Source organism: Lates calcarifer, linkage group LG19 (assembly GCF_001640805.2).
Source record: "Lates calcarifer isolate ASB-BC8 linkage group LG19, TLL_Latcal_v3, whole genome shotgun sequence".
Taxonomy (NCBI): Eukaryota; Metazoa; Chordata; class Actinopteri; family Centropomidae; genus Lates; species Lates calcarifer.
In genome coordinates this window covers 21,941,238-21,964,809 of record NC_066851.1, presented here as the reverse complement: position 1 = coordinate 21,964,809, position 23,572 = coordinate 21,941,238, and the positions used below count along the sequence as shown (strand labels likewise).

The 23,572-nt window shown below is 41.6% G+C and overlaps 1 protein-coding gene across 1 annotated transcript; it reads left to right on the top strand.

Moving 5' to 3' along the window:
* The first annotated feature begins 308 nt into the window (after positions 1-308).
* On the top strand, positions 309-23,268 carry letm1 (leucine zipper-EF-hand containing transmembrane protein 1). The gene is given in 16 exon segments (XM_018685508.2): positions 309-680; positions 5,135-5,192; positions 8,506-8,995; positions 12,225-12,368; positions 12,891-13,028; positions 13,279-13,482; positions 13,603-13,647; positions 13,649-13,723; positions 14,019-14,150; positions 14,241-14,399; positions 14,569-14,664; positions 16,203-16,337; positions 16,433-16,626; positions 17,265-17,297; positions 17,902-18,058; positions 18,146-23,268. Coding segments are annotated over 16 exon segments (2,292 nt in total). The 5' UTR covers positions 309-601; the 3' UTR covers positions 18,299-23,268.
* Positions 23,269-23,572: the final 304 nt, after the last annotated feature.

Genomic DNA, 23,572 nt, shown 5'->3' with positions numbered 1-23,572 from the left:
TAGCCTATGTGTATGTATGTAATATGTATGGAAGTATACATGCTTTAGTGGATGTGAATGTGCGTTTGCATTTATTTGCCTTACATATTTGCTCAGGATGATTTTTAATTCTTCTTAGTGTCTAGTATTTTTTAGTTAGATACAATACCTGATGGTATTCAGGACTGAGAGCAGCAAACTAAGAATTTTATTGCATTATTAACTTCTTTATTGCTGCACTTGCCAATATAGTATTTGAACTGCATTTTATTTTGTAAACTTGCCGGAAGTTTCCCCTCCTCGCACGTCACCGGCCGCTTCATAAAAAACACCAACGCCAGTTTGACGTCACTCGGGAGTCTGGCCCGGCTAGCTGTCATCCGCGGAGCGGGGAAGGGCATGACATGACATGGAGCTGAGTTTTCACATGTACAGTTATATATGCGTCGTAGCCTGTTAAAAAAAAAAAAACCTACACGGGTTTCGGGATTCTTCTGTACCTCGGTAGCGATCCTTTCTGGTTTCGACATCTTGAACAAACCGTGGGCTAGCTAACCGGCTAGCTAGCTTGTGAGTTTACTGTTACAGTTAAAGGCAGCGAGTTGAAACAGAAAACCTCCGCATGGCGTTAATCCTGTTTACGAGGTCCCGGGCACCGTTGATGAAAACGTCCCGATCATTAAAGAATGAATTCCGGAAAGGTAAAGGTAATTATTTTCTGTGTTTGTTTGTTGTTGTCTAGCTTTACTGTTAATTATGACGAATTAAAGCTAACTTAGCTTGGTGATGTTAGCATCTAGAGGAGTCATGTCTTCACAGAGGCAGGTGGTCCCGGGTTGGCCCTGTTTAGGAGGATGATGCATGACTCAAGGTGGCTGGGAACCAGCAGATGACTATGTATAATAACACTTTAAATAGTCTGTTATACGTTATCTTAAGTTACAAGTCAGTAATTACCCTGTATCGAGGCTGGTATTTGTGTATAATGGTGTAGGGTTATCCGCTCGCAAGACTCAGCGTTTCAGCGCACCACACCTTGCTGATGAGAATTAGATAAGGAATAAATTGTGATTTAGGATTCAGGTTGTCTGAGGACAGTCTGGTTTCTGCCCCCTCTTTCCACTGCAGTCTGAGGGGAGGATGCTCGTTGCTATGGCAGAGAGATTCCCATCTGTTCATTCAGCAACCACATGATATCCTTACCTAAGCAAGATGTGTTGTGAGAGGAGAAAAAAGAAGAAGAAGCAGCTGGGGTTTAAACACACATGAAGCTATGTTTTGCCTCTGTTTTGTGCTGATTTTGTTCAGTTAATCCAGATGCACAGTTTATCTTTTGGTTGTATTTTTTGCTAAAGTTCTGAGATAAAGAATCACAGTAACAGTGATGTTGTAAATGCAGAGCAGTGTGGGAATACTGTGCTTTTCCTAAGCTAGGGCTGCTGCTAACATTTCACTTTCATTTTTGGTTCATAGACGGTATATGTCTCAGGCTATGGGAAGTTGTGATTGACATTTTGTAGACCACAAATGAATCAGTTCATCTGTAAAAGAAAAAAAAAAGAATTGTTTATTGCTCCAAATTGTGTTAGCTTTTTGAATTGTATTACATTTATTTGTTAGGGATTAATGTACCCAAACATGAACCACATGCAAACATGTTTACAAGATTTAGGTACTTTCCTTCTGCTGTCATATCTCTGGGTGTGGAAAACCATTGTGGGAAATAAGGATGACATTGGACATGACTGTTTTAAAGCAGTAATGGATTTTTAGAGGCTTTTTTAAAGTGAAACACCTTCATTTTTTAGGTATTTAATACACTGGATTAGCCAAAAACATTCAACCACACTACATTTTATCCATGTCAACCTTTTTAGAGGAGTGCTCTTATTTTCTGTTCACATCCATCTTTCACTGACTGGTCTTGAAGTGGCTGTAACGTAGCGGACTAACTCAATAACTTCATACCACTGCATGTTGTTGATAAGGCTCATAGGTTACCTATTGTATAACCAGGATCTTAAGGTGATACGTCTCTTTGCACTTTCACTGTTTAATTTATAGCGAGTATAGATTGTAGACATTAGAGGACAATGCTACAGTAGACATTAAAAACAGTCTGTAGTTGAGTTGGTGCATTAAAGCTGTGCTTATAAATAGATGAGAGGGCTGTGATGGGGATTTGCCTGTCTGCAGTGGACAGACTGAGACTGTGCTCTTGGCTTTAGGCCCAGATTATCAGACAAATTGCAGTGCTTCCATGAGGAAAGGTCAGTGCCTCTTCTAACTCCACCTGAGACAGACTGATTTTCTCATTATGTATTCATGTCACATGCACTATCACCTTCCTGTAATATGGTGGACACTTCAATATTTCCTGGTAGCGATCATGTTTTAAGTATAATTGTATCTTGATCATGATAATTCCTTTGCACAAAGAAGACACTATAATCCCAGCTCTAACCTACTTTGAATAAACAAGGAAAATAAAAAATCTCTGACTGGACTTCCACAGAAATGGTGACTAAGATCAGACCCGATCAGCCTCGGATGGCCGCAACTGTGTCTGCTGAACATTGCCCACTGTTCTGTCTTTGTTAAGGCTGTAAGGTCAGGCGTTGTAAAGATTAGAGCATTATCTAATAAAGTGTCAATAAACTATGTGAGAAACAAAGTTTCACGTGTGATAAAGTGACACATTCATGCCTTGGTGTAGGTGCTGTATTGGTGTGTGAAGGGGCAGCTGGAACAAGGTTTTCAAACACTGGAGTGTTTACACATTTTATGTGGTTTGTTCAGCTGAGACCACTGTCATCCCATGACTCATTTCACACTGGGATGCCTGAACATGTGAGTGTCTGTTGTCTCTGTACCAGTGTTCAGCATGACTGAGAGAGTTGGCCCAGAGGAAATGACCCCAAAAAGTCAGATTTTATGAGTAGTGTAAAAGGAGATCCCTGACACCTAAGTGCCATCAGATCTGCACACTCAGAAGGCTGAGAATAACAAGGTGAACCACAGTCTGGATTTAACCATGACTGTGCCCCATAAACAAGCTCATTCTGAGTCTGTGTCACTTTTTTTTCAAGCTACAGTTTGTTTACATGTGGTCACTGTAAAATATAGATGCAGTGAAATAAGTTCGTCTCACAGTGGCCCTGAATTTTGAGCATGAGTGTACTGTTCAGTGTTCTGGATCTAATGCAAAGAAACATCTGTGATGGGAGGTGTCCAGTTGATAAACCAATTATGCAGCCCTGTCAGCTGTCCTCTTCTTTTCCATGCCTCCAAAATAAAATATATTTAACAAGATCCAGTATGTTTTGAGATATTCAGATAATAACTTGAAATATAGCATGTGTGGCTCATTTGTGTGCAAGACAGGTGCACCTATATGGAAAGAGCTGAGATGAAAACTAACAACTGATGTGTCTTTTATCAGCTGTGCTTCAGTGAACTGACCCGAGGCTTCTCTCTGGTAACATACTGCTCACACAGTGCATAAGGAAGTTGTTAGTAGACTGCAGCATTAGCACTTTACAGCCAGACCCCTGCAGGCTCCAGGGTCACACATGAGTCAGGGCATGACCTAGTCATGACCTTCCATGACCAGACTTAATTAAGGCCATTGCCATTGTAAAATCAGTCCTATCTAGTACAGTAAGGCCAATAAACACTGTACATTACTTTATAATTGCAACAGTAACGCCTCAGGGGTCAGCAGAGATTCAGGTGGTTCTGTAGCAGTTGTGTGAAATCTTTATTTAATTTTAATATTTAAATTTAGCTTAGATCAGAGGTAGGTTTGGCAGACACACTTCATAAAACACAAGATGTGGTTTCATGCTTTAGCTAATGCTAATCATTTACTAGTTATTTTGGGTGGAACATTTTTAGTTTTGCTTGAATGAGGTTTCCACAGTAATCTAAGATATTACCAGAGAAACAGAGATGAAAGTAATGTCATTAAAAAGCTAAATTAACCTGCTAAAACAAGAGTCTGTAATTCTTACGTTTAATGTTGCCAGCTTGTTACGCCACACACTAAGTAAGAGAAAGTGTTTCATCACCTTAGGGAGTGTCTGTGTGTAAAAGAAACACATTGTAGAAACCCCACACTTAGACCACAGCTCCACAGCTTACTTATATAATTATATACATATCTGCAAACTGTTGTATTTATTGTATATTTCAATTAATGAAAACAAGCATATTGCCAAAAAAGTTCATGAACAAATGCGGGGTAATAGTAAATAATAGCTGTGCATCCAGAATTAGAAAATTATCCACCTTATATAACATATCTTGGACTGAAAGAGGTGTGAATGTGAAACCAGAACTGTTAAAACCCCGGAGATTTAAAACCACAGACACTGTGGCAGAGTGTGGATGTGTGTACAGCACAGGCGAATAGTACAGGGTTGGGTAATCTACTGTATTTCCAGGGTCTTCTTTCTGTGCTGCAGCAGCCAGGCCACTCAGCCACAAAGGTGACTCTGTTCCAGTAAACTCTGCGTCCTCCTGGCCGACAGCCACCGCCTGTCATGTTCAACCAGGCCTTGCTGGATTCACTCCAGCCTGCCATGTGAGAACCAGAGGAAGGGTGTGGTTAAGCCATCTGCTCTCGTATGATTGGTTTGAAGTGTCTCACCACTCCGCCCTCTCCGTCTCTCTATGCACTTCGCTCTGATAGCGGCCTCTGGGGGTTTGGAAGCCCCACTGTGGGCCTCACTGAGGGTGTTATGACCACCAAGGCAGTGGTGTGTGTCAGTGTGAAGATATATACACGAAACAATACATTTGTTTGTTTGGGAGAGACCTTTACAGACAATGTGCACAATACAGGATATTTTAAAACAGTAATAAAAGAAACTTAAAACTTGGATTATAGAAAAAAAGGATTTTTGTTAGGTCTTTCTAGATAGACTATTGTATAAGACACCAGGGGTGACTTCCCTTTATATATCATTATTACATAACCACTGTGAGTTCTTGATGGCGTCAGTGAATTCAGAAATAAAATAACTGCTGAAGCGTGATCTCTTCATTCACTCATCAGCAGCAGTTCATGAAATCCCTGAGTGTGTGTGTCTCTGTTTGTCTAATGTCTTATCATCAGAACTCAGCTGCTCATGTTTTTTTTTCTTCCTTTCAGGGAAACTACAAGATGGTGCCTGTTTGAACTGCACAGCTCTCAGACTCTCCAGTCAGAAGTAAGCCAAATAAATGTGGAGATTACACTGTATCTGCACTTCCTGAGAACATTTAAAAAACAGCTTGTATGATATAAAAACTTAAGTCCGTAAAAGTCCAGCGATGTAGTATAATATAACATTTGTTTTAAAGGTATTTAAAGCTTTGTGGCTTGTTTAAAGTTTAAAAGAATACGTCTTTAAAACTTTGTGCTTTCACAAACCCAAATCCCAGTTCACACTTTTAATACACTGAGACATTTCTACTCATCAGTGCAGTCCTGCTTTGGACCGCTGGCTGAGCTCAAAGTGGGCCAGACAACCTGCTTACAAAAACTGCCGGACCAATGATATCCATTGTGTCTAAATGGACTGAGCAGACTTTTTTTGGCGTTCAGAACTAAGAGGAACTATTTTATTATATTATAAAAGTGTTCATATCTTTTATACTGTTTATACAAAGCAGTTTAAAGTATAAATAAATTGATAATTATTATTAATTAAATATGGCTTGAAACAGAAATAATAAAAAAGCTTTTGTACTTCTTGTATTCAAATAAATTAATAAATACATTTTACAGATGGTTTTACTCACAAGTTTGAATTGTATTAGGTGAATTCATGCTTTTTAATGCAGTTTTGTAAATATTTCACAGAAAATTTTAACCCAGAAATTTAGCAATTTGTTGTTCTCATCTGATTAAACAGTGCTGCTGTGTGAAATTGTTGCGTTCCACCTGTCGATCAGTGTGGGATCAGTAGCAGGTTTGAAACTTGTTTTCACAGTTTTGTTTACATTTGAATCACTGAGTTTTGAATTTTGAATGTAAACAACACCCAAAAACGGAATGGAAGCATAATTCCACTGATGATGTCATAAAGATATGACTGATGATGTCATTGATGATGTCACAATGACATTTTCAGTCACTACTGTAAATAGGACTCTGTCTTCAAAAGACCACATCATTTCAAATCTTTCAGAACTACTGTGAGGAAGAGAACATTTCAACAACCGACACACACAGAACACTGATACAGACATTTGATTTAGAGAAACTGCATCTTTCAGGAACAACTTCAAACTAAAAAATGGCGAGCTCTACTCCTAAAAATGGGATGGCCGCTAGTCAGACGGCGAACAAGGAGAAGGAGTGCAATGCACTTCATCAACAAATTTCACAACTTCAGAACCAGTTGAGGAGGGAGAAGGCCAACTATTTCAAAGAATACAACTTGAGAGTACAACTTAGACGCGAGTTGGAGGACACCAAACGACAGCTGGCTAACCAGAAACGTCTGGAATTCATGTTAATTAACAGAGAGAAGGAATCCAAAAAGGAGCTCAAGAGGCTGCAAAAGTACAATGATGCGGAAACTCTCAGCTCCACTGATATTGCCACGCAGGTCAGATACAACATAAAGAAAAAGATAAAGAAAGACCTCCAGCAAGACTATGAAGAGCTGAAGGTAGTGCACAGAATCAGCCAGGAGAAGTTTAATGCTGACCTGCAGGCTGAGAAAGATAAAATCAAGGTTCTCCAGGACCAACTGAAGCTCAGCCAGGACCAGCTGATGGCAGAGCTCCAGCAGGAGAAGGAGAACAACAAGATCCTGCGAGAGGAACTGAAGGTCAGCCAGGAGACGCTGATGGCAGAGCTTCAGCAGGAGAAACAAATAACAAACGTTCTCCAGAATGAACTAAAGCTCAGCCAGGATACGCTAATCGCTAAGATCCACCTGGAGAAGCAGACAAACATGGCCCTTCAGGAAGAACTGAAGCTCTGCCAGGATAAACTGACGGCTGATCTCCATGTGGAGAAGCAGAAAAACATGGCACTTAAAGAGGAACTAAAGCTCAGCCGGATCAGGTATATGGCTGATCTACAGCTGGAGCAACAGACAAACATGGCCCTCCAAGAAGAACTGGAGCTCTGCCAGAAAAAGCTTTCAGTTGTGCTCCAAGCAGAGAAGGAGAACAATGAGGTTCTCCAGAATGAACTGAAGCTCTGGCAGGATAAGCTGACGGCTGATCTCCAGCTCGAGAAAAAGACAATCATGGATCTGAAGATCCTTATCCAAAAGATGAGGTATGAGCAGGATGCTCTCCGTCAGGAGATTGTGGAGGAGATCGGTTGTGTGCAGGAGAAAACTGCGGAGCAGGAGATAACTCTGTGTGCACAGCTGGAGGTCCTGAAAGGCCAGGCCACTGTTCAGCCCTCACCCGACCTGCAGCTCTCCACGGAGCTCGGGGCGGCAGGAGAGGAGGAGCAGGACGAGCCTGAGGAGGAACAGGACAATGAAACACCCCAACTGGATGAGACTGAAACGCTGGGAACATCAACAACACCACGGAAATCAGTCTGGAAAAGAGCCCGCCACTTTCTGGGCTTAAGAAAGCCACAGAGGTGGAAGAGGTCGGCGGTGCCCCCATCCACCAGTGATGTCTGAGTTAGACTCCCCCTCCATCACCCCTGTAAGGAAATTGATCTTATTCATGGCAGACGTGAGGCCCGGCCAAGGCAGATGGCCCCACCATGAGCCCGGTTCTGCTCAAGGAATTTTTCCTTGCCGCCGACGCCAAGTTGCATGCTCGTGGTGGACTCTTGGGTCTAATTTGACATTTCAGGAAATGCGCAGGTGTTCACCCGCGGTTCACCTGTTATTTTCCAGTCAGAAAGTCTGCTATGAAAACAATCAAGTCAATAACATCTCCTTCAGGGGTGAACAGAGGCATTGCAGAAACAACAAAACAAGCAAAGCAAAACAAACAAACAAAAAAAACAACCCCCCCCCCCCCCAACAAAAAAAAAACACAACAAAAAACAACACACACACACCCCAAAAAACAAACAAAAAAGATAACTAAAAAAATAATAAATAAAAAAATAAATAAAAAATTTCCTGCATCTTTCGCTGTATTTAGTAGTAGTTAGTAATAGTACAGTCAAGTGTTGTCAAATGTAGGACCTTGCCTCTTAAAGAGTCAGGCTCAGATATGGAAATACAGTAGTTCTCACAAATACACTATCATTCATTTCACTTAATAAACTTAAATATATAGAATTTTCTGTGACTTATTGACATCTTTGCAATGTGAAAGTAAAAAAGAAAACCTCCAGGGTTCCACATTGTACCGTTTCACTGGCATTTTCAACCAAAATTAGATGTGTGTCAGCAGTGATGATGGTGTGGTCACTGTGCTGAACTAATGTTGTCTGTTGAGAAAAATCACCTTTTTTTAAAGTCTGTGTTTTGTTTGAAAACAGAACTTTTTATTTCATTAAAGTCTGAACTTTGTATTCTGAAGCTCTTCATCCTGTTGTCTTCTTAGACTTGATGGACTCCGACTTGGCAGTTTGGCCCAGGTCTCCTCATTCGGTCCTTCCCTCCCCTTGTCGGACGGATATGTGGGCCCCTCCCAGAGCCTGGACTCACAGCGGCTCTACTGCGCTTTTGTCCTCGGAGCCTCCCCTTTGTCCTACCCTGCGATCACACCAGGGGCCCAGTGGACGATAGCACGACCGCAGGACATCTCCGGTGTCAGGTGGATACACACCTCGAGGAGGAGATGGGACGACTCGAAGGTGGAGAAGTCACTGCGTTCGATAAAGGACAAGATGAAGCTGGAGGAAGGAGGGCCGGTGTACAGTCCGACACTCGATGCAGAACCTGTGAGAAGGACGCTCCGACAGCGGGTGATAGATGAAATCAAGCACTACTACCACGGCTTCAGGCTGCTGTGGATCGATACCACCATAGCTGGCCGAATGCTTTGGAGGGTGCTGAACGGAAACGCCCTGTCCCGACGCGAGAGGAGACAGGTGAGGCCTGCAGAGAGGAAATACAGATGTAGCTGTGGATCTGCATGATGATCTGCATCTTCATGATTTAAATAAACACCAACTTCCAGTTAGTTTACTGTTCAATAAACCTCTTCTTTTTCCTGTGACATGCAACTTTAGCCTTGGTCTTAAAGCATGATATCATTTATGAGGTTATTAAGTTTCTTTTTAAGATCCTTTAACAGGATCCGTGTTTTTACATGAGTCAGCTGGAATCATTAAAAGAGATAGATGTTTTCAGGTAGGGCAAGAAAAGCAGCCAGTTCTCACATTTTAGAAAATCTAACATCAAATATTTGGCAGTTCTGCCTGGAAAGAGTGAGTAAATTGATTGTCAAAATAGTTGATCAATTAATCGACTTATCATTGCAGCACTATGTAGCTGATGTTAGCATTAGTGGCTAGTTAGCAACAGCAGTATTTTAACAGAAAAATCAATATTCACTGCTTTTGTCTGAAATGAAAGAGTCATTGGTTCAAAAATGACTTTGAATTTTGGTGATAAATTCAGAACTGTGTCATTATAAACTGCACCTGTTTCCATGCAGGAATAGAAAGCTTCACAGGTCTATCAACAGGAGAGGGTGGGGCTGAACAAATGGTGAATTATTGGTAAATTTAAAAAATATCTGGCAAGTAGACTGTATGTATTCTGTCAGCCATTGTAGCAGAAACAGTTCAAAGGTCTGTTCAGTTACAGAAAATTATATTTACATAGAAACAGTAGTAGAAACACTGATTGTCAGCCACTGTTTCTAGTGCGAGGACTCAGAGTTTACACAGCAGATAACCAGCCAGAGTTTAGAGATCAGGGATGGCTGAGCGAGGATTCAAGTCGGACAGCTCAGACATCTTGTTCTGTAATGTTTAATCCACAGCTTCTCAAAGCTAATGGGATCAATTATAGAAATTGGCTGCACGCTGAGTGTTTACTCACCAGGCGCTCAGCAGATTGTGCCGCTTGATTAAAGCTCTTTAGGTAGAGGCTTTACGTATTGTGGCTTTGATTAGAAAACTCCTCATTTAACTCCAGCTTCACCCAGTTTCTCATCATTGTTTTGCAGTGGTGGATTTCCACAACATAAACTTAGAAATAAAATGACTTTTCCTGAAACTTTGTTAAAATATAATAGAATTTCACATGGTTGAAATAGTGGAACACCTCTGAGTTTAGTGTTGTTACTTCAGAAGGTGTATAATTAAGTTTTAACTAATGATATAACCATATCATTTACTCATGGAGATACAAGGTTTTACAGTCTCTCATTTAAATCAGATTAAACGTAAACGAGAAACAAGCAGTGAAGTAATTAAAGAATAGATTCTTTTCATATTCTTTGATATAATCTGCTACTTGTTCTGAATGCGTGGCAGCCTGTCTTCTAACATTCAGAGAAACTGTCTGGATCCAGGCCCAGTGCTCCCTGCAGTAATCTGATCCAGGTGCTGGCACACAGGTGTCATTTCAGGGAGGGTGAGCAGGTCAGCTCAGGTCTACTTCACTGTTACCACATCCACCAGTAATACAGGATGGTACAGACTTAGTGGAACATAACTGGCAAGTTGTGAATGCTCTACTTCAGGGTGTGAAGTATTAAGTTGCTGTGGTGGTTCACTGGTCTTCTGCTGCCCTTGTCTGGGAATCCTGTGCTGTGGCAGAGATACATGGCCACATTCAGGATTCACCACTTCATTTTTAACAGTCTCACAGTTCATCCTGACAGATGAGGACAATGGGACCTGTTGTGTTTGTAAAAGGATGGTGCAACATGTCTTTCAAAACCAGTGACATGAAGATGTTTAATGTGCCTCGCCCTGTTTTTGGGGTAAATTTGTCATTTCCTCCATTAACACATGAGGAGAACATAGCTGCAACTAAGGAGTATTTTCATTATCGATTCATCTGTCAAGTACATGTCAAATAGTTGATTGCCTCTTCTAAAAAATGTCCAAGGTGACATTTAGATTAGTTTCTTTCTGACCAGCCTGAAAATATTCAGTTTAAAATGATATACAACAGAGAAAAGAAACAGAACATATTCACAATTCAAAAGCTATAACCAGGGATTTTAAAAATTACTCACGTCACAATAATGGCAGATTATTATCCTGTCAGTGGACTAATCGTTTCAGCTCTAGAGATGACCGTAATAAAACTCTCGTAAATTAAGATTTATGGGAAATTTACTGTACGTTTATCTGTTTATAAAATGTAAATGTAGTTATATCCAGTACACTCAACATGTACTGTGCTCAGTGTGATGATGCTTTAGAAACAGGGGAAATGAAGCCTCAGCACAGTGCTAATAGCTACTGGTCAGTGCTGATGATGACCATTACCTCCCCTCCTCCTCCCCATTAAACCCACACCACCATCCCATCTGCACCTTTTCAAATGCAGCTGACTCCCTTGGAGCTCATGTCCTGAACCCATCTACACCCCATTCATCTAACCTGGGCTGGCTTTGCCTCCTTAATCTCCTCCTTTCATATTCACTTACAATACTCAGGCCTCCGTTTAAGGCTCCTTCTATTTTAATCTGTTACCCCCTCCATCCCTCCTTTGATGTGGAACTCTGGGAGATGATATACATGTCAATGGGCCTGCGGACAAAGGCCTTTTCACTCGGGCTGGCCTAAATCCTTCACCCCACTGGTCTACTGACATGCAGGTGGAAAGGGCGGAGAAAGGAGGACTCATGTTTTGGCCTTCTCCCCTCAGGGCCGTTTCTGTAGCTGGCTGGTTTGGGATTGTGTCCCGGGACGGTCAGTAAGCCACGGTTGGACAGCTGTACAATGAAGTAGACCAGTGTCTGCCTGGTACTTCTGTGCTCTGACGATTGTTCAGGTCCGTGCTGAACAAATGCGCTTCCTGTTGGCTCAAGTGGACGGTTTTCTGAGCCTTGTGAGGCAGAATGTTCACTTTGGTCTAAAGCTCCATGGAAATAGTGCACTAGTGAATTAGGAGGTTTCTGTTGCTCTGTGGGGATGTATGGGTACAGGGTTGGAAGTGCTGACTGCTGAAACTGTTATTAGAGGGACTGAGCAGGGTGATTGTACCAAGAGACAAAGGAAGATGAGGTAAACACTTTCACAGGTTTTTCTCCCGATGCTGCTCTCTGCTGGAGATGTCCACAAACTGCAGAAAAGCAGACACTGACTTCACATTATTTCGCCTTCACACCAGTTTCCTATATTTTCTCCCTAGTTTCTCAGAACGTGTGCAGACGTCTTCCGGCTTCTTCCCTTCCTGGTCTTCATCATCGTCCCCTTCATGGAGTTCCTGCTTCCTGTAGCTCTGAAACTCTTCCCCAACATGCTGCCGTCCACCTTCGAGACACAGTCAAAGAAGGTAATGAGAGCTTGACTTCCTGTTTTAGCTGAAATTGATTATTATTCTGGGGATTATCTGTTGCAATTGCAATTTGTTAGAATGGTGATTTCACATTTGAGAGGCTTGAACCCAAGACTTTTTTGCATTTTGATTTATCGTCATCCATCACACGAACTTTCTCCCAGGATCCTGAGAGAGAGATCTGTCTCATCCTGAGTTACAGTTAATCCTAATTACTGTCTAATCTGGAGCATAACAGGATCCCTGACCTGTTGTTCTGCACTGTTTACGTTTGGCAGTGCTTAAAATTACACAATGTAAATATCCTGTCTTCTGTTACCATGAGGAACAGCATTAGAATAAATAGATTAATCATTTATAATGACATATTAACCTCACATATATTATCAAGCAGCACTGTTAGACATAGCATTGACGAGATTATACATATATTTCCTATATTTGATCTTATGTCAGTACATTCCCGATGTGTTCTTGTAAAACTACTTTACACACAATAAATTTCTGACTTGTTTTTAGGAGGAGAGGTTGAAAAAGGAGCTGAGGGTCAAACTGGAGATGGCCAAGTTCTTGCAGGACACCATCGAGGAGATCGCTCTGAGGAACAAGGCTGCACAAGGCAACGTGACGGAGGAGTTTTCCACCTTCTTCCAGAAGGTTGGTGTCACTGTTGATTGAGACCAGGCAGCGAATGCAGGGAAAACTGGCTCAGTGCTGCCCTCTGGTGGTGGACACAGTAAAATGACTCTGGTTGTTTGGTCTGGTCTGGTGAATTATAAGAAGTATAAGTTAAAATGGCTGAAATATTAGGCCATAAATGTAAGATATGATGGTTTCTTTGTTAAAGCTCAGCTCCCATCGTTCATTCAAAACTGATTTACGAGTCGTAAATTTTTTCTTCTTGCAGATCCGGGACTCTGGGGAACGTCCCAGCAACGAGCAGATCATAAAATTCTCCAAGCTGTTTGAGGACGAGCTGACTCTGGACAACCTGACTCGGCCTCAGCTGGTGGCTCTCTGCCGTCTCCTGGAACTCCAGTCCATCGGGACTAACAACTTCCTCCGCTTCCAGCTCATCATGAAGCTGAGGGCCATCCGCGCAGATGACAAGGTATAAAGCTCCGTGGCTGAAATCTGAACAGACCGCTACACCTCCAAATAGAGTAAAATCAGATATTGGTCGGAAGCAGTCGGTACAGTAATTTAACCTCCTCTTCACTTGTTTGTCCAGCTGATTGCAGAGGAAGGAGTGGCGAGTCTGAACGTGAACGAGGTAGCAGGCAGCCTGTCGCGTCAGAGGGATGAGATCTCTCGGAGTCACTGAGGAACGACTGAGAGAGCAACTCAGCCAGGTAACAACAACAACAACAACAACAACCAGGGGTGGAGGCTGTGTTCAGGGTTTAATTATATGGTTTACATACGACTGTTTATCCTCAGATACAGGACGATATTCAGTTTGTTGTTACTGTCTTTTGATGTCTAATTATTGTCCTGATTTTGTGCATGTTTGGTGTGTTGCACATGTTGTAATGCTTTGTTGTAAAATGGCATTGACTGGGTTTGAATAAGTAGACTTTATTTCAGTTTCAGGCCTCGCAAAGAGGTTACTGAGACTCTAATTTGTCATCTCTCTGTTGTTTATAGTGGTTGGAGCTGCATCTGAACCAGCAGATCCCCACCTCTCTGCTGCTGCTGTCCCGGGCCATGTACCTCCCCGATACGCTGTCTCCTGCCGACCAGCTGAAGACCACACTGCAGACGCTCCCTGAGATGGTGGTATGTGACCAAGCCAGAACTCTGAATGTAATGAAAGTATGGAGTGTTTTATTTAAGTATAAATAAGGGCTGCGCTCCCTCTCTCCCCAGACAAAGGAGGCCCAGTTGATGGCGGCAGAGTTGGAGCTCTCTAAAGTGGACAATAAGACCAAAGTGGAGACGACGCTGCAGGAGGAGGCGGCCATACGCCAGGACAACAAGGACAGAGAGATGGAGAGGCTGGCTGACGCTGCAGAGAAGGTGGCCAGGGTAATGCCTTTTCTTAAATACAGAAAAAACTGACAGAACACAGACAGTTTGAAATACTTGAATAGTGTTTTTTAGTGTTATAAGAGGAATTTCTTTCACTTTTATCACTCTATTCAGCCCCGTTGTTCTTTGTGTGCCTGACCAGTGACCACATCACTGTCTTCTACAGGACAGCGAGTTTGAACGTGAAGCAGAGCCGGCGATGTCCAAGGCCGACATGGCTGAGACACTGAGGGACACAGCACCGGTCATAGAGGGAATCAAGGTAACATCTCTTAACGTACAGTTCATGAAATCAGTAGATTTAAAAAATATTTAGCTGCTGTTTTAACATTAAAGTTTATGGGTTCTGATAAAACTCTGAAGTACTTCCTACTTATTTGACTTTTCTAAATATCAGCATCTTAAAACAACAACAAACGTTGTTCCCTCTAAATGCTGCTTTTGTTATTACATTTTTGGATTTTTGGACTTTTTGGACATTGAGTACATTTTGTTATGTTTTATTACTCAGATTATCAAAATCCAGAATAAGATGATATTTTCCCAGAGGGGCAAATCAACAAAGAACTTTTCTGTCACAGATCATTTTTCTGACTCTTCGCCCACAGGCATAACAAAACATTAATATTTGATGTTGAGTGTTGACACATTTTCTGTTTCTTAGTAATTTATTTAACACTCACTTGTTGCTACCTTTTCATTTTACCACTTCTGCATCTTCTGAACTGCACAGTTTGAACAGTGGCAGACTTTCCTGCGCTACCAGGTTAGGTTCAACGACGTCTCCTCCCCAATGACCCTCACGTCCACACCACTTTACCCCTGCACGCACAGTAATCCTGTCTTTCTCTGAGCAGACCCAGATGTGGGTTAAGCAGTGCTTGCATTTAATCTTGGCATTTGTTGTACCTTTTTCTGGCTGCTGTTTGATCTCTTGTTCAGAGGGCATGAAAACCTAATTTGGATGACAGGAAATAACTCTTAAAGGCGAGGTTTTATGGGTCTGATGAGATGGATGTCGACGTTAGCCAGCAGATACTCGTGCTTGGAAATGAAGCGAGGGCAGACCACAAATGCTCATACTCAGTTTGGGTGTTCTTAAGTGGGATGAAAAGCAGACAAGGTGAATTACAGTAAAGAGAACAGACAAATCACAGACAAGTTAGGACCAATTTTTCGACCATATAAGCCAAAAATGCAGCCCTCTTCTTTCTAGAATGAAAAACGACTGTAGTGTGGACAAACCTCGCTCCTCTGTCCTCTGAATCGGTTAAACAAACGCTAAATATGATTTGCAAATTCTGTTTGGCCCACATCTGTACAGACTTTTCCTCCTCTATTCCTTGTCAGTCCTCCCAGGCAGCACCACCGACCAAGCTGAACCTTTTCCCCCCACTATAACAACCTTTGTAGCTCCACAGAGTTCCCTCCATTTTGTGGGAATATGTCGTTGGGTTATGGGGAGTATCCCGATGTCTTCTCCAGCTTTCCTCTTTTACCCATTTTGTGTGTTTGGGTTGGTCTCTCATGTGGGTTTATATGAAATGAACATGTGCTTCTTGTTAAGACAACACACACTTCTTGACCTATTTCTCAATGTAACTGGGGTGTATAGGGACATTTTTGAGGGGAAATATGACTATAATCTACTGTGTTTATTGTCTTTATCATCAGTTTTTCAGCATCTAAAAAGTCGTCTTTAAAGCTGTTCTAGTTGTATATTTTGTAAGGATACTGTAAGAAAAGATATCATCCAAGTATCTTGGAGCAAACCTCTTCAATGATGTGTTTGTTTTTCAGGGTGAGGAGATCACCAAAGAAGAGATTGACATGTTGAGTGATGCCTGTTCAAAGCTGAAGGAGCAGAAGAAGCTTTTGACTCTGGAGAAAGAAGAGCTGGAGGAACTGAAGGATGATGTCCAGGAATACAACGAGGTGCCTTATTCTGATTCTAACTACCACAGAGAGACAGGAGTGAGCTGTTTAGCTTATTTAGTGATGTAGCTTATTCAATGACGTGTGTTCTCCAGGACCTGGAGGAGATAAAGAAGGAGCTCTGTAAGAGCGGCCAGGAGAAGACCGTGGAGGAGTCCAAGGCGAGCCAGCGCCTGTCTAAGAGAGTGAACCGCATGATCGGTCGCATCGACAAGATCATCCTGGAGCTGGAGAAGGACAAGGTCATCCTGGACGGACAGATGGACAGTGGGACCACCCCACCTGTTGGGTAAGACCTGAATACGTCAGACTGCCACTGAGCTGCTGTCAGCCGAAGCTTAAAATAATACAAAGTGCTGCTGTGCATTTGTAATGAATGTTTACCGAAGGAATATCAATCAGTTGTTTTTTGGAGAGAAAGCAGATAAAGCCACTTTGCAAACTGTTGAACTCTCCCTTTAAGAAGAAAGCTTTGCTGTCTCTCATGGCTTTTCACACCATTTCACAGGCTGTGGTGTTTGTGAAGAACGTGAAGCTTTTGAAAGCAAATGATGCAAAGGCGACTTTTTAACACGGATGACAGAGATTGTTCTTGTCAGCTGTTGTTCAGCAACCAATGCTGTTGATATATAATTCACTTCTACTAAAACCAAACTGTTGCCTGTGAATCATTTACTCTCCATGACATAAAATGGTGTCATTTTAAGTTATATACAATTGTTTATTGTTATTACAATGTAAGGATCATCCTCATCATCGCCATCTTCATCATCATCATCATCATTACTTTCATCGTAAAATGGTGGTGGAGATAAAACAAGGAACAAAAGGTTACCCAGAAAAAAAACGAATTGATACTAATACTAATACTAATTGTCTTAGTTTACAGTTGTAAAACCAAATCCTAATTTATTTAAAATTTCACAGATTATTCTTTACTAAATATAATGATGCCACAAGGTAAGATGAACTGTGGTAAACCGCCATTTGCTTGCTTGCCCAACGCTAACATTGCATCGTGGCTGTTGACCGTCAGCTGTTGTGAAGGATCAGTCATTGCTTTAACATTTATCGTAGCTTCCGTTTCTTTTCCCTGCACTGAGGCGCTGCCCACTGGTTGCTATGCTCCAAATTAACCAAAGTTTTTATCCCTTAATGAATGAAATCACCCTAAATACAAAGATCTGACTTTAACTGCTTGATTTTAAAGGTTTAAGATAATTATTCAGATTAAGTCTTTGTCAGGAATCTGTGACCTTTACTGAGGTTTAAAATCATGTATATTCTGATTTCTAATGGAAAAACTTATTCTTGATGCTCTATCGTCTAGAGCAGCTTTAAATGCAGTAGATTTAAAAATAAATCACTGAAAACATCTATTTGAAGTGTGCTGCACTGCGTTTAAGCATGATCGAAGGTTTTGTCCCAAATTTAACCTGTAAAAAATCTAAAAAATCAATTTGATTGGTGTGATCTGGGAACCTCGAACGCAGCATGTTGACCTAAAAGTTCTCCACCTCATTTTACCTCCCTGTCAAACCTGGTAACCGTTTCCTGTATACAGTCTGTTCTACACCTTCAGGGAGAACCTCATCAGTATTGACGAGCTGATCGGCGTCATGCGGCAGATCCAGAACATTCCAGAGCACAAGCTGCAGAGCATCGCCGAGGCTCTCGACGACAACAAGGACGGGAAGATCGACATCGACGACGTCATCAAAGTGCGTCAACAGCAGGAAGGAAAATGACCAGATATCACCTCATATCAAGTCTTGTGTTAAACTAAATTCCCTTCCCCTTTATCCCAGGTGGTGGAACTGATCGACAAGGAGGACATCGACATCTCCACCTCCCAAGTGACGGACATCATGGTGATGCTGCAGAAGGAGGAGAAGCTGGTGGGGAAGGAAAAGGCCAAGGACAAGGCTGAGAAGGAGCAGGCAGCCACACTCAACAGCTAACCTGCTTTCCACACAAGACACAGAAAAAACACCTGTAAAAAATGATGTTGGCTGGTACCCGGTCACAGAAAACTCTGGACGCCAGGTCGATCTGGACAAGTCGAGAGAGAGAAAGTGTCACAAGGTAACAGCTGCCTTCTCAAACCATCGTTTCACCGTAAATTGAGCTCCTAAAAAATAGTTTAAAAATGGAAAAGAAGGCTCATTGCCTTTACCACGCACAAAATCAAAGAGAAACTTAAATTGCCATTATGTTAAGGCTCTTCTGGACTGATCATGTAATATATGTTGATATTTGTTTTTTATCATTATGAATTAATTTAACTCAATTTATTAACAGGGAACAGAATGACATGAAATCATGGTTGTTCTCACAACGTAAAAGTTGGCAAAGGAAAGAAAATCAATCAAAAATTATGTTTGGGAAATGTAGAATAATAATAATAGGAAGATATATCTTATTTAAAGTTTGAGGTGAACCATCTTTGCCTTTCATTTCATTCTTGTTATCATCTCGGAAGAAATGAGGGATCATTTCTGAACTTTGCACAGTAAAAATCATCGTCATCTCCATCATTCCACTCAGATTGTTTTCCTCTTTGATTTTGTTTATCCATCATGATCTCATATTGTACGGTAACTTGTTTTTTTTTCTTCTTCTCTGAATCGTACTCGGACAGGTAGCTAATTGTCGGCTATAGGATGTTTAAATGGTGGCTGCAACCAAAGAAATTCATAGATTCGTTCAGAAGCGTCAGATTATGTGTGCAGGTTTAAAGGGTTGAATTAAAAATGCTATATATGCATTCTAACATTATAGCTTTAGGTTCAGCATTCCCTCTGAAAGCCCCCTTTACACAGCCGCTTCAAGGTGGGATATTGCGCCGTTATCCCTGCCTCGCCGCTCTATAGAAAAGGTACGAAGGCAGCGGAGGCAGACGTCTGTGTAAAAGGGGTTTAAATTTAAAGAAATGGAGGATTCGTGCTGCAGAAATGTTGAATTTCTGCCTAAAAAAAGCCAAGGACTGAAGTTAGCAGCATCTACATCAACATTAAAAATGACTGTACTGTATTTTTTCTCATTTTGTACTTGTTACATGATAATAATTTGTCTCATTTTAGCTCCTTGTGTCTGTTCCTGTGTAGCTCTCTGTAAAATGCCAAAGTTGCACTGTGGCACGTTTAGAAACAGATTCTAATTATTCCTAAAACCAACCAGTTAAAGAGCGACAGATATTTGTGAGCGGTGAGGATCGAGGTCAGTGAAGCCGACCACTAAAACAGCCCACCAACCAAATACTGCTCAGCTGTTGCTGTGGGTAGAAGTAGAGTTTTATTTTTTACTAGTTCAGATAGTCAGTCTGAAGGGTGAGAGCAGCTTTGTGTGATTGTTAAATAGTTAAATTTGTGCTACAGACCTTCATGAGTTTAAAGTGGCCTTCTCTTGACACAATATTATGGATTCTACACTGATGTATATTTTTTAAGAAGACAGTAGCTCTTTCTTTACACTCGATGTGTTGAAGAAGTGGATGAGTTCAGTTGTAGAACAGGTAGATTGAACCTTAGACACATACTGAGTCCTCCCTTTTTGTTCTTTGCACTGTAGCCATGAATGTGTGTTGGGCGGAAACAAGTATTCCTCAGGACGAAGTGATTTCAGACGATGTTCGAATCAGCGACACGAAGATAAACTCATCTCGCTGCACGTTGGCACAACTGTTGTATTTCTAGGTGACAGCATCGCCCAGTTAGGGCTTTAACCAGTGATTATTTTGATCATGTTTCATTTGTTTATTTAATGATGTAATCTATAAAATGGCGGCACAGCTTCTTTTTAAAGCTGTGTATTGACAGTTGTAATGATAAAATAACGTTTGTCAGCAGTGGATTTGTAGCACGTTGCTTGGGTTTTACGTTTCCTCCTGAAAGTAACAGGCTTGGATTGTCGTGTTGAGGTTGAACCACCTCTATCCAACAGTGAGCTTGTGGTCTCAGCCAACCCTCTGTTATTCCTCCACAGTAACTAGAGAGGAGTTCAGGTGTAAACATGGATGACAGAGTGGTACTTGAGATAACGCTGAGTGGACGATGCTCCGTTTAATCCGTTCCCGGAATCCGCTGTCGTACGTGCCGATGATTAAGAGCTCGTTAGTCTTCCATCAGGCGCTGTCCCAGTTCAGACCCGGCGCTGCCTGACAGGGCGAGGGCTCTGCTCCGCCTGGGACCAGTCAGACTGATGGGTGCAGGGTAAACACTCGCCCCATACATGGGCCAAAGCCAGCTCCACTGGAGGGTTGTGTTTAGGTTAGAGACGCTCCGGCGGGACATGGCATGCTCTCTGCCGCATAAATCAGCAGCCAGTGTAAACACGTCGCGGGAACGTTGTGACAACTTCTCGATTACACTCGGCAGGAGAGAGCGGTGTTTGCGTCCCTGCGCCCGACAGGTCAGGCTCAGGGGAGCGCTGCGTTCACGAGCGGCACTGCCACTGTTTCTAGGCATAGAGGGGTCAAAGGTCAGGAGGAGGAAAAGTGACTCATGCAGGGTTCCAGCGCTGGAAAAATAAAACTCGCTATAGGATAAATGATGGTGTTAAATCTTCCTCATACTGTTAGAAACCATGTGCAGTGTTAGGATGGTTTATTAACCTTTAAAGTCTGGATTAGTCAACTGATCAATTCATCAGTCAACAGAAAATTAATCAGCAACTATTCTGATAATTGATTTCTCTTTACTTTTCAAGTCAGAACCCCAGAAATTCACTAGTTCCTTCCTGCTTTTCTCTGTTTTACATGGTAGTAAACTGAATATCAGTCACACAAGAAAAAGCTGTGACGTTTTGATTTGTCCAAAATTTAAAAATATTTAGTTTACAATCACATAACCTAGAGAAAATAAGGAAATGCTCACATTCTAGAGTCTGGAAACAGAAAATATTTGGTGTTTTTGTTTGATAAATGTCTTGTATTTTCATTAATACAGTTCATATTTTAGAGTTCAAGATATGAAATATCATTTTTCCCACATGCTGCCAGGATTTGACGATGATATGTGGAAACCTTCAAATGGATTCAAGAAATCCTGAAAATAATTACATTTTTAAAATGGAAATGATCTGAATATCAGCAGAAAGCCAGTCACAGAGCAGAGACGTAGAAAACAAGACAAACTCGTTTGCTCGTATCTCCAAAATGCACAGACATCTGTAGGTCTCTGCAGCCGCGCACGGCAGCTGGTGATTGTGCGTCCTCGTCTTTTGGCTGAAGCGTGAGGAGTCGAGCGGAGTTCACGGCTCACCGCTGGCAGCAGTGTTGCACTGTGTTGTTTAAGCTGCTGCTGTCTTACAAACAGAATAAAAGTACCTGAGGGAGGAGAAAGGGAGAGATAGATTTGGCAGAAGCAGCATTTTGACAGTGAGCTTAAATCGGTCGGTTTATTTTTCATCGTCAGTCGATTTCTGCCTTGATTTTTTCTTTTAGGAAGAAAAATCAGCTGATTTTAGCTCACTGTCCGTAATTCTGTCTGTTATCTGCCGAGTATTGCCACCGTGTAAATGCACTATTTTCATTTTTTGATACAGTGGGTGTGTTTTCCTTGACGGACTCGGGGTGTGAATGTTCAGTCTGATGTGGTTTCAGCAGGGAAGCCGAGTGTCGCGAAAACTCCGACACAAACCGTCCTAAAAGATTCCTGTTGAGTTTGAGAAGTTGCGCAGTTTGTGTAGTAGAACAAATATTTAAAGCAATAAGTCAATCATGCATCATGTACCTTTTTTGAATTGTTGTTTTTTTCTCTTTTTGAGGTGGGAAGTGTGTAATTATATTGTAATATATGTAATTTAGACGAGCTCACATGCCATCTGCAAAGAAGTGGATCCTGTGACTAAAAAGCAGCCTGATATCTTCTTGATATCAGGCAGACGTTCTGATTATTTTGGGCATGATGTGCTTGTGTAGTTGATTATCTGACTATGATATAATTATAAAGACAGATGAACCCACTTCTTCCCCCTTTTTTCAAGTATTGTGCACCAGCCCTTTTTAATCACCAGAGGAATGCTACTTTTTGTAGAACATATGAAAAGAAGAGTTTTCTCTTCCAGTGGAAGTGAGGAGGACAGTTCAGTTGCAGCAGAGGCAGCTGGAGAATAAAAGCAGGATCGTGATGTGGAGTCTGTTTCCTACTGATACAGACGTGAAGAGGAGGTGCAGACCTCTCTCAGGCTCCGATAAAGTTTTTGAAAGTGAAACAGGTGTAGAAAACCAATGCATATATTATACCTGCAAAATAAAATAAAACTGCAGCCACCATCATGTACAAAGAAACGTTATTTTAAAGGTGTGTTCAGACATGAAATCAGCATCCGATGCACCAACTGCACAGCGACTGTATCTGTGTGTGTTTGTGACTAAACACACACATAAACAACTCATGCACAAATATTTGGCTCACTGCAGGTTTTGCGCTGCCTGGGTAAAATTTGCATCTTTCCATTGTCACTGCGCGCGATCGTACCGCCTCACATCGCGTTGTCTGAACCACAGATTTAAAAAGTTTATACATGATATTAAACCTCAAACAAAGTTATGAAATGTTTTCAGGAGAAATCTCTGCTCAGTTTGAAAGGCGAGGCGACATGTCGCAGTATAATCTCTTACTTGATTACATTATGTTTGAAAATGTTTAAAACATTAGTCATTCACACAATATGAGATTTAGCCTATTGGAGTTTTTGTTTTGAGATAATTGTCATGTTATTTATTTATTTATTTAATCAGATTTTCCAAAGGGATTTTTGTTTTTGTTTTTTTTAAATCATCCAAATGTGAGATGACCAGGTACTGGATTTGATTTGTAGTTTTAACTTGAATCTCAAATGTATGAAAAGCTCAGTTTCTTTTTTTAAAAACCCAAATCAAGTGTTCATGTAAAGACAAAGTGTTGAATAAATAATGGTTGATCCTGGGTTTCTTTTTGTTTGATTTGATTTGATTTTCTTCTTTTTTTTGCCTCTTCTACATCTCACATTTCCCATCGCTCACTGAACGCCTCTCACCACTTTCACGCAGCCGTTTCAGGCCGTGTGTGTGTGTCATCTCTAAACCCTTCCACTCAAAGCCTTTTCTGTTATTTCTCATCCCAGACCCTCATTCCTCAGCCTCACCGCACTCGCTCCCCACACGCTCCGCCTCGGCTGCTGGAATGCAACCAGACTTCTTTTCCCTGCGACAGTTTTAAGCTCCGTGTGTGTAAAGTGGTTATTTTAACAGA